This window comes from Mercenaria mercenaria, chromosome 17 (assembly GCF_021730395.1).
Source record: "Mercenaria mercenaria strain notata chromosome 17, MADL_Memer_1, whole genome shotgun sequence".
In the NCBI taxonomy this organism is placed as follows: Eukaryota; Metazoa; Mollusca; class Bivalvia; order Venerida; family Veneridae; genus Mercenaria; species Mercenaria mercenaria.
The window spans coordinates 7,549,957-7,562,396 of record NC_069377.1 but is presented as its reverse complement, the minus strand read 5'-3'; the positions used below and the strand labels follow the sequence as shown (position 1 = coordinate 7,562,396).

The following is a 12,440-nucleotide window of genomic DNA, read 5'->3' as shown; positions in this document are numbered from 1 at the left end:
ATTCGCCCCTTTCGAAAACAGTGCCTTTACCAGTTTACACTGGTATTGCAAAATATCATTGAATTTAGCATATATATATGTTTATTCACTAAGAGTCGTGATAAAAAGTGGAGGTAATTTACGTTAACCATTGATATTAGTATCTCGTTACGTAGACAAGAAGTTCGTGTAAATAATTTATTACTAAATATTGAAACAGTCGCTTCATGTATCACTGTTGTGAACACGGTACGTGTGGTGGCGCTCATCGGGATGATGTGTATTGATAAGTTTGGACTTGGGATTATGCGGGAAGCTAATTGTCAGTTACTAAATGTCAAATGTTTTTTGTTAAATGTGTGAAATTCTGAATTGAAATGAAAACATGTTATAGAGAGCAAAGAGCGAACAGTTTCGGTTCTATGTTTTCATGACCGTAGAACAAGACTTACATAGACATTAATTATAAGATTTATAAGATGCATATAGAAATAAAGAATTTGATAATTATCATTTAGCAATATTTTTTATTTGGAATTGGTGAAATATTTGACATTTATCATTTTACATTTAGCATTTGAAGCATTAAGAATTAGACACATTAGATCTAGTATTTGAAATTTTAGTATTAAACGTTTGGCATTTAGCGTTTGACGCACCGGTGTTATATTTTATGCCCCGTATAATTAAGAGGTGGTATGTTGTTTAGCTCATTGTCGAACCGTCCGTCTGTCTGTCAGTCAGTCTGTAAACCTGTTGGTTTCCAATCAGTTAAATAAAGAATTCTTGGTCTCATTGGTCACACGTCGTCAGCCGATTGCATTATAGTCATTAGCTATAACCTTTTGTTTTCGGGATCAATAGGTCAAAGGTCAAGATCACAGCGACATCTGGGAAGAAGATGGAAATTTAGATATCATTGCTCCGGGTGACAGCGAGATGCTAAATAATTTAAGAATGCTTTGACCAAAGTCGTCTTATCTGTATAGGATCATTGCCTGTAGTCAGTATAGTCCAAATAGATCAAGGTCAAGGTCATTGGACACAATGACCTTGAAACTGAAAACAGTTTCCGTTCAGTATTTTAAGTATGCTTTGGCATACTGTCGTCAAACTTCATAGGATGAGTGCCTGTGGTCAGCAGATGACTGTTGTTTTTTTTGGAGATCCGTTGATCAAAGTCAAGTTTACAGTGACCTGTAGACTAAGAACGGTATCCTCTCAATTATCAACGAATGATTTTGCTCTCAGTCTTCAAAGTAATTGCCTGTACTCAGTAAATGACCCTTGTTGTTTTTCGATGTCACTTGCTCAAAGTTCAAGGTCATAGAATACAACACTACATACCCACTTACCGCCGACAGGCCACCATGTGGGCATATTGTATTTTACAAACAGCCGTACTTATAAAATATTTTACTTGCAGGCCATAAGGCTATGATCCTTTTTATGTTTTAAGAAAATGTTCCGTTCATTTTTCAGATTGCAGTTATGAACGTATGTAAACGTTTACCAAGGCGTATATTGAAAGGTATTATACATATAGCGACAGACCCTGGAATTCTCAACCGCGTAGCTCCTATAAGCTATGTTTTTGCTCTTGTCGGCATTGCTGGATGGGGTGTGTGCCGGGCGATACCGTATTTATACAGCGAGTACGATGCTTGGATTTCGACAGCTGTCCAAATTGTTGGATGTTTTATCGCTATTGAGCTGTTTATCAATTGGGTAGGCCTTGCATTTGTTGACTCTAGCTATGATCCAGGAAAATACGGGGCCCCGCCGGTTTTGTTTGACAGAGGAACACATGTACAACAAAGTGAAGAAAGTTACAATTTGAATTTAAGTAGACAAAGAAAAGATGCAGTGTCTGTCATGGATAATTCATCAAACTTCGACATGACAAAAACGCCATATGGGATTGATAAGTCGGTGATGGCATATTTCACGTGGTCTCAATGTATCCCGTGCAACAGGCCGAACCCTCCACGTGCGCATCATTGTATTTTATGTAAGAAGTGTATTTTAAAACGGGACCACCATTGCTATGTGGCGGCAACTTGTGTGGGATATAGAAATCTTCGTTACTTTTCGACGTTTTTATTCTATGCGGTGACAGCAACAATATTCGCATCTGTACATGCTTTACCGTACGCATATTACAAAGTGATTCCAAACGTACAATTCTACGATTTGTTTTATCCGGTAACAATTTTACGTGGTATTTTTGGTTTTGTGAACTATGTAGACGCACTTCTGATCATTTTGGGTTGGATGTTGTTAATATATCTTATATTTAGCAGTTATTCATTGTTTCAAGTGTACAAGTGGATAACTACTGGAAATACATCATTTGAACTAATAAACAACATAGATATTTACGACTCTAGAGATTTGTCCGGAAGGATACGTGCTGTATTTGGGCGTTATTGGCTGCTGAATTTCCTTTTTCCCGCGCATTTTTTGTTCGAACCTATTGATGATCCAATAAGATGGCAGACTTTTAAGAGACGTGGACTCGGTGGGGCTTATTTTCTGTCTTGAATTTGTAATATATTTTTTTACGACTTTGCTATTTTGATAATAAAGATGATGTAAATCTTCAAAGCTGTGTTATTTTTGCAAAAGATTGATTCCTGTTCTAGATCGATTTACTTCATGTAGATCTACTGTTTGTCGGCATCGATTTCATCAGTAACTGGAAATTAATTATAAAGATGTCTTCTGCTGATTTCTTATGAGATATCTTGTTCCTTGCGATTTTAAAGAAATTATTCAACAAACATATTTAGCATGCTTTTTAACGTGATAATTGTTTTAATACTATCCATTACTTTTCTCTCTTTAGTTACGGAAGCCTTATGTAAGATATTCAAAATTGTTTACAACTGTTTAATACTTGACTTTTGTGTCATATTTCGATAAAATTTCTGTCGATTATGAATTACATATAACCGCAGAAAGAATGGTGCTGTTCTTGCCACTTCTGTCAAGGTCACTGCGATTTAAAACTGTTCCACAGAACAACAGAGACCATCTACTACCTTATTGATAAGAAACCGTTTTCAGTCATTTTGATTTTTGAGCTACTGGATCCCGAGTTAGTGGGTCGTTAATTGACAATTGCCTATGACGTTTGATATCTGTAAAAATAGACCAAAGTGTTTCCCAACAAAAAAGAAACCAAAGAGCTATAAAATAAATTATGTTATACTTTTTTTTGAAGAAACCAATAAGTCTACAAACAGAATGATCCGACTTGAACTAAAGCTTACATCCCCTCTTCTTACAAGACGGGCTTTTAAAAAGTCTGTTGAAAGAGCAGCTATTGACAAATGTTATTGGATTACAATGTCTTATTGTAAGTCACACAATCACAGTTACTGGATATGGCGACTTTCTAGCTAAAATGCTGAAGGAATCTGGTATGGGCAGGCACATGGGTAGAACCAATGACCTTCTACAAGCCAACTGGATAGCCTTTTCACAAGACAACCCGAGCATGGTTCCATAAAGACAAGGGTCAAATGATTTGAAGTCAGACACTTACACCACTCCAGTTACAAAGTCCCCATGTTTATCCAAATGAGCCACACCATGAGAAAACCAACATAGTGCATTTGCGACCAGCATGGATCCAGACCAGTCTGCGCATCCGCACAGTCTGGCCAGGACCCATGCTGTTCACTATCAGTTCCTCTAATTGCAATAGGCTTTGAAAGTGAACAGCATGGATCCTGACCAGACTGAGCGGATGTGCAGGCTGGTCTGGATCCATGCTGGTTGCAAATGCACTATGTTGGTTTTCTCATGGTATGGTTCAAATACCCCAACCCTTCACAACAAGAGCCTGGGATGTAAAAATAATATACAAGAGCAAAACTTTTACAAAAATATATTGCAAAGATTGAACATTGTCGAACATGTTTAGTAAACAACTCAAAACATAAAAAAGAAAAATCTAATCATGATAAGAACCATTATGACATGTGTACAAAACTAGCAAAAATGAACAATGAATAATGCTTATCTTAAAACAGCATTTGTATTTTTTGCTATTTTCTATGACATTTCTGAAGCTCAAAATGAAATAACACTTTTAGCACTGACGTAGCAATATTTCACTGGGATACTTTGGCACTTTTTCAAGAAACCTGTTTATTAAATGAGCTGTGTCATGAGAAAATCAACATAGTGGGTTTGCGACCAGCATGGATCCAGACCAGCCTGCACATCCACGCAGTCTGGTCAGGATCCATGCTGTTCGCTAACGGTTTCTCTAATTGCAGTAGGCTTTAAAAGCGAACAGCATGGATCCTGACCAGACTGTGCAGATGTGCAGGCTGGTCTGGATCCATGCTGGTCCCATTATGTTGGTTTTCTCATGGCACGGCTCAAATATATTTTACTAAATAAATGAAATGAAACAGAAACTTTGCTGTTGGGTTGAATCAAACCCAACTGTGGTATATATAGCTATGCATGAAGTCTTAACCCTAATCATGCTCAACAGGATTGATTATGTTTTTGCGACCAGTTTAGATCATGGCCAGCCTGCACATCTGTGCAGTCTTTTTGAGCATTCTTCTAGTCTGGCAAATGTAGGTCAGGTTTGCAAAAACATGAACATTGCATACCCATACTTTAAAAGTTAGGAAACATGTAGAGGCTATCTATTTTTACTAGGCATGTCAATAAAATGTGAGAAATATTGTTTCTACATTGATTTAAAGGATTTCCATTTTTTCATCCACAAGTTTACCTGTATCCCTTTAAATTTACAAATTACATGATTCAAAACTCATAAAATGTGAACTTGGACAAACTGTATCATTGAATCAAATAAATGAATTTTTAAATGGCTTACATTTGATACAAACTTTTTGGATCACATCTATAAATATCATTGTATAATTGATACACAAAGTAAAAATGATGCATGTTTTTTTGATTTTTTTTGTATCATGTAGTAAACTTAAACACAACTCTGTAACATTATTACCAATTTACATGTATGTTAATTTGGGAATGTTGTCCATAATGTTGAAATGAATTCACTTATTCACTAAAATTGTAAAAGAGATTTCTTTCCCCCTATACCTTAAATACAGTCCCATAAGATATCATTACTGTATATATCATACCAGTATCTAAATACAAGCTAAAACTAAAAGTTAAAATGGTATCAATTATTTACAGCACTTCTTTACATAATCATGGTAAATCATCCTTTATGTGCCCATGCATTATCTATGACCTGATCAATCAATATTACCCTGGGCTGTTTATTATTACCCTTGGCAGTTTGTTTTATTTTTGTACTGGTCATTGCAAGTACACATGTATGACCTTTATCTTTCATTGAGTGTACCCCTGTAATTGTTTTGTCAACAGTAGAACTAGCACTGTTTGGAAAAATGTTTCAAGACAAGATAGATTATTTTACTGTCACATGTATAACTGAACTATCCATAAGGCAGTGGACCAATAATCTTAATTCTTCAACTTCTGTTTTATTACATGTTCACTGTATATGATTTTGGCATTTCCCTGCTGGTACGGAAAACCATGCCTTTAAGCTACAGTAGAACATGGTCTATAATATCTATAAATGTTTTTTCTCATGAACAATCGAGCATTAATTTTAGAATTTATTGTCAGATATTTATTTGAACAATATTTCGTTAATTCTGTAAACTAATTTCTCAACCTTTCCCAACTGGAAAAAAACAACATATGATCAAGCTTTACATCTTAAATTCAAGAAACTTTAAAATTTACTGTATTTAAAAATGGGCGCTTGCTTTATAATGATAAATAGTTCAGCAGTGTCTAAATGACGTCATAAATCCACTAAAATGGCTGCCTCCATGGTTAGCTATTTTCCTGGATTGCAAAATGCCAAATATTTTTCAATAGCAATCCGATTTTCAAAAGTCTTTCAGCAACATGAAAATCTTGACAACAGTTTTCATATTCAATCAGTTACTTGATAAGCATTCTTTCCCTTTTAACCATACAAAAAATTGAAAGAAATCTCTATTTTTCCCCATAAATTTGTGACAGCTTCCTAAAGCAGGGAGCAGTCAAACATTTGGCTAAAGGGGAATAACCCTAGTTGTAAGCCAAGATAAAAATCAAGGTAGAATACAACATTTTAGTGACCTATATCTGTTTATAGTCATAAGCTCCATGATAAAATTTGTTTGAACTGAAATTTAAAGAAGAAAAGAACCTTTTAAGACTTTATCAAATAAAACTTTAGTTTTCCCTCAAAATTAAACCAAGCCGATTACAAAAATATTGAAGAATGTACTGACTGAGACCACTATGTTACAAAAAACAAGAGACAGGTGTTACTGACTTACAAATGAAAGAAAAAAATATGTAAAAAAATGATCACTAAAGCAGTTATCACCAAAAGTTTACCATACATGTACATTGTATATGCAAATACCACAGTCATAGCTGTTTTGTTCAATTAAATAAAATGTAAAATTTGACCTAGAAATCCCATGACATATATCTTTCTTAACAAGAAACAGATGTGGCGCTTTATATTATATTAAATATTCAAAGCTTTTGGCATGGAAATAACTAGTCCACTAATTTCCCAACATAACATTTGAGTATGGAAAGACAGAGGTATACCACTTTTCAATAATACTGTGAAACCATTAGTGAGCCACGCCATGAGAAAACCAACATAGTTGCTTAGCAACCAGCATGGATCCAGACCAGCATGCACATCCATGCAGTCTGATCAGGATCAATACTGTTCGCTTTCAAAGCCTATTGCAATTAGAGAAACCGTTACTGAACAGCATGGATCCTGACAAGACTGCGCGGATACGCAGGCTGGTCTGGATCCATGCTGGTCGCAAAGCCACTATGTAGGTTTTCTCATGGTGCGGCTCATTTTTAACATCGTGGGCACTAAATTTTGTGGTTTGTGCCAGAACGGCTATTTCTTAGGTACATGTATATGAATTTGTGGTTTTGTTTTATTTTGTTGGGTTTAATGTTGCTCCTACACATTTATAGGTCATATGGCAATTTTCCCGCTTTGAAGACCACAGGAGCCCCTCTGTACATTATTTCATCATATGAATTTTACTTATTCTTTGGGACTTAATATCATTGATTATCACAACAGAAAAATCTATGAAATTTAGTCCCAGAGAATATTAACGATTTCAAAGTATATACTGGGAAAAAAACAAAACAATCAGGCAATTTTATAGATTAAATGTATAAATACAAGACAAAGAATGTAGATGATGGACATGACTCTTGTGATCTATAGAACACAGGAAACATCCTATAACCAAAAACAATGTAATAGTGAGAAGATTTACTGAAACACATAAAATCATTAATTCTCATAAAGGTCTTAATTTCGTAGATTTTATGATTTGGTCAATCCAAGAAATTTAATCCCAACAAACAAATACATTTTTATAATTAAGTAATGTTCAAATCCATATATTCACATCCCCACAAAATATCTGTTCTGGCGAAATTCACACCCACGAAATCAAATGCTTCATAATAATAGGGTATGCGTTTTTATGACATAGGCTTTTTTGCTAAATAAATAAAATATGCAAATACTGACCTATATAAATCTACAAAGTACAAAAGTTGTATGGTAATATATGAATGCTAAATAAACATGAAAAATTACATAGAAATGATAGCAAAAATTAGTAAAAAAAAACCGAGATCACTGATTACATATCTTCACTGGATCTGGTGGATTATTTCTTTCCATTTTAAATAAGTTTTTCAAATCCATGTATAACAGTACATCTTTATCTTTCATGTAATAAAACTAAACCTACACAACTATTCTTAAATCTGCTTTTTGCCCTAATTTCGAAAAAAAATGAAATCATATTTTGTTTAAACTTTCATGTATGTAATAATTTCTACAAAAAAAAAAAAAAAAAAAAAAATGACTGAGAAAAATCTATTAAATGTGCAACTGCACCAAAACAATATCAAGTAAATTTTGACATTTTCTGAAATGTAAATATTCCATTATCTTATAACTCAAGCACCTGGACTAGTTTGGCCAAGATCCTAACACACTGATTACCCCTTGTTCATCATTTCTGTATTCATACCCATATTTAAGAGTTTTTCAACAGCTGAAAAAGACGACACCAACGGCTACTTCTTCATTTTTTAATGAAACCTGTAACTTGAAGTGTAAGCTCTCATTTTTGGACTTACACTATTTCCTATGTGATGAACATGGGTTAAATAACAAGAGTTGTCTGTAAGACAGTCAAGGCTTGACTATTCAAACAGTTGTCCCAGAAACTGGAATATTACCCTAAATGTAGAGTTTCAACCCAGTATCTGCATTAGCTTTGGAGATAGTAACTTGCATGCAAAACATTTACCAGAAGTTGTTCAGTGCAGATCATGATCAACCTGCACATCCATGCAGTCTGATCAAGATCTGCACTGCTGGAGTTCAAAAGGGGACATAATACATGTCAAAGTTATGGGACTTGATGCTATGACCTAGTTTTATAAACTGGAAGAAACATGCAATATAAGTTTCAATTACAGTTAGTTTTTGAGATAGTAACTTGCATGCAAAAATTTAACCAGGAAAAATAAGTCCAAAGGGGGGCATAATTTGCCCAAAATACATGTCAGAGTTATGGAACTTGATCCTGTGAAGCTGGTTACTGCCTTTAAAATAGCTACATGCTCCTGGATGTAAAACTTTTACCAGGATTTTCTAAGTCCAAAAGAAGGCATAATTTGGCCAAAATTATCACCTAGTTTTATAACCCTAAAGACATATGTGAAGTTTCAATTCAATATCTGCATTAGTTTTTGGAATAGAAACTTGCATGCAAAACTTTAACCAGGATTTTTTTTAAGTCTAAAAAGGGGCATAATTTGCCCAAAATACATGTCAGAGTTATGGGACTTGGCCCAGTAAGTTTGGTAACTGATCTTGAAAAAGAAAAAGTAAGTTTCAAAGCTACCGGTATATGCATTTAAATGATAGCTATACATTCTTGCACGCAAAACATTTACCATGGTGTGACGCAGCCACCAGGGTGAGTAGAATATCTCAAGACTATGAATAACTGTGCTAAAAACAAAGAAATGAAAATTTGTTCTCAAAATATTTGATGCCGAGAGCATACCGGTAATCAGTATAACAAGAGCTGTCGGATGACAGCGTGCTCGACTATTCGAAGAATTGATTGAAGAATGGGGTCAAAATATTTCCATAGATTTTCAGACAAAAGAAAAAAATGGATTAAGCAAAAAATGTTCCCTGATTTGTGGATTTCTATTAGTCTTGCACTAAATGGCAATGTATGCTCATGATGGCAAATATGTTATTAAATTATATGTTAGGCAAAATATGGATTTGTATGAAAAATTTAATTAATTTCCAAGTCCAAAAAGGGTCATAATTCAGTCAAAATAGTTGACAGAATTATGTACACTTGCCTACAGACAGAAATTGTGTTGATATACTAGTGTTAAAAGTTCCAAAGCCACAGTTCAAATAGATTTTACAAAAATCTCAAAGTCCAAAAAGGGCCATAATTCAGCCAAAATAGTTGTCAGAGTTATGTACTCTTGCCTACAGTTGGAAATCATAATGATAAACAAGTGTTTAAAGTTTAAAAGCCATATGTCAAATAGTCTTGACAAAACATGCACATATACGAAAACAGAACCAATTTCCAAGTTCAAAAAGGGCCATAATTCAGCCAAAAAAGATGACAGAGTTATGTACTCTTGCCTATTGATAGAGACTATAATACTGAACAAGATATAAAAGTTTCAAAGCCATTTATCAAACACTTTACACAAAATATAAACTGGTACGAAAAACTTAATCAAGATTTCTAAGTCAGAAGGGGCCATAATTCAGCCAAAATGCTTGATGGAGTTATGTATTCTTGTCTACAACTTGACATGGTGATGGTAAACAAGTGTTGAAAGTTTCAAAGCTTTATCTCAAAAGACTTTGTCAAAATGTAGACTGGTACGAAAAACTTAACCAAGATTTTTAAGTCAAAAAGGGGCAATAATTCAACCAAAATGCTTGATGGAGTTATGTACTCTTGCCTACAACTGGACACAGTGATGGTAAACAAGTGTTGAAAGTTTCAAAGCTTTATCTCAAAAGACTTTGTCAAAATATGAACTGGTACGAAAAACTTAACCAAGATTTCTAAGTCAAAAGGGGCCATAACTCAGTCAAAATGCTTGACAGAGTTATGTACTCTTGCCTATAACTGGACATGGTGATGGTAAACAAGTGTTGAAAGTTTCAAAGCTTTATCTCAAAAGACTTTGTCAAAATGTGGACTGGTACGAAAAACTTAACCAGGGTGTGACGCCGACGCCATAGTGAGTAGGATAGCTTTACTTATTCTTTGAATAGTCGAGCTAAAAATGAAAAGTAATGAGGAAATAGGTATAAGAATCATACCGTAATACACTCATTTAACATAATACCCCTTCTGGACTTTATTCAACTAACACCATAAAAATTATTAAGTCTAACAGTAACTTCATGCTGACATTATTCTGCCGAACAGCTGCTTATTAGCTCAAACCCCAACCTCCAACCGATAAAAACATTTAAGTCGGATAACATATAATTTATCTCTAAACCTGGTAAAAAATGAGATTATCCTGAAACAACAGACATCCCTGTATATTAAACAAACCTATAAGTGAAGAAAAATACTGAAGATATGCATACATTACAAAAAGCTAAACAACATGTTAATGACGTGCCTCTTTCCAAAGCACTGACAGCTGCTTGAAAACAAAATGGAAACATTCGCTTTTTTTACAAAGCATGTTTCTAATGCCCAAAGCTTGAAAACTTTCATAATTCATACCTGAAAACTGTTTATCCAATCACATATACATTAAAGTCGCGCTTAACCACCTTAAACTGGTCCCCATATTACCAAATACAGTAAAACCTGCTTTAGCAGTCACCTCTATTAAGCAGCCAACCTGTCTTAAGCAGCCAGGGTCTCATTTCCCAAAATGGTCATTCATTTTATAAATTACCTGCATTAAGCAGCCACCTGCTGTATGCAGCCACTTTTTCCCACTCCCTTGACTTGCTGCTTAAGACGGGTTTTACTGTAATCTCTTATTTCATGCTTAAATTGTCAAAATTATGTCTCACTGGATATCAAAACAATACCAGTACAACTAAACAGAACAACCCAATAAACAAACAACTATTATACAAATTTGTTTAATGATTTTTAAACAAGCAACATGCTTTCACTTAATATATTGTAACATTGTTCGATTTGTCAGTTAAATAAAGAAGGAAGTTAAATGCATACCCTACAATGGTTGACATGTGGACTGGTGGAAGACATTTTGACATCAATTTTGACATCAAAGTGCAATACGACATCTGGTTCATTGCTATTTTGATGAAGAACAGCAGAATTTTTGTCATTATATTTCAATGAGCACGTCAGAATGAAAATAAAGAATACCTCTATGTCTGATTTACAATGGTTTATTGTTCAGATGCTTAGGTATTTTTCAAACTACTTACACTTATGCCCATGCAGTTTTATTCCGGTATATCTGAACCCTGTACCATGGTAAATCGCTCTATAACCATGAAAGTTTTAATCCAGTATATCTAGACCCTGTACCATGGTAAATCACACAATAAACCATGAAAGGGACTTTAGTATTTGATATAAGTCTACTGATACAATGTTTAACTTCAAGATACAATTCACTTAGTCTACCATGATTTACAACTAACATGAAAATTGCATAGATATGACTAACATAACATTTCTGAAAATGAAAAAAAAAAAAAAAACTGGCTCAAGATCATTACCTAAAACGTTAAAAACACCATGACATGTATACCTAAGGCGGTCCACATTTTTGCTTTAACTGAACTAACACTAAACAGATAAACATGAGAAAGGTTTTAAAAAAAGGAACCATTTTGAACTTTTGTTATTTACACTGTACATTTATAACAGTTAACTTCAAACAAATAAAATGACCAAATGATGAGGTCTTTTTTTCATCTAAACTTCACTGATGACACTTCACGTCATTTGATCATGTACAGACCTTCTACTGGAACACATCTTGAAGACAAGTCTTGGCTGGGTCAATCACTAGTAACTAGTCTGTACTATACACCATCGAAAGGTACCAGCACATCTTCATTTCAATTCTGAGGAATCAAATAAACCAGTCTGCACTATCATATATACCAGTGAGAGGTACCAGCGTATCTTCATTTCAATTCTGAGGAATTAAATGTCTACTTGAAGATTATGGACATCAGGTAGATTTGGTTATAGAGATTCTGTGCAGGTTACGTCATTTCCACTAATGTCATGAAATCCTCAAAGTTCTGAAAATAAACAAGTATCTTAAATGAATCAACTCAAAGTTCT

At 34.3% G+C, this 12,440-nt stretch overlaps 2 protein-coding genes across 2 annotated transcripts in view; one reads left to right on the top strand and one right to left on the bottom strand.

The window, feature by feature from the left end:
* Window positions 1-18: 18 nt before the first annotated feature.
* Window positions 19-2,580, top strand: LOC123537629 (probable palmitoyltransferase ZDHHC24). The gene is made up of 2 exons (XM_053528907.1): window positions 19-113; window positions 1,462-2,580. Exon 2 carries the CDS (start codon window positions 1,471-1,473, stop codon window positions 2,521-2,523), a length of 1,053 nt encoding a protein of 350 aa, XP_053384882.1. The 5' UTR covers window positions 19-113; window positions 1,462-1,470; the 3' UTR covers window positions 2,524-2,580.
* Window positions 2,581-3,858: 1,278 nt separating this feature from the next.
* LOC123536119 (uncharacterized) overlaps window positions 3,859-12,440 on the bottom strand; it is a 63,915-nt gene continuing 55,333 nt past the window's right edge. The window contains exon 24 of the mRNA XM_053528715.1: window positions 3,859-12,397. Within this exon, the coding sequence (XP_053384690.1) occupies window positions 12,359-12,397 (39 nt within the window). The 3' untranslated portion in view covers window positions 3,859-12,358. The remainder of the gene's footprint in view (window positions 12,398-12,440) is intronic.

Excerpts from the sequence above, each read along its gene's own strand:
- LOC123537629 (XM_053528907.1), top strand. The coding sequence starts at position 1,471 with ATGAACGTATGTAAACGTTTACCAAGGCGTATATTGAAAGGTATTATA.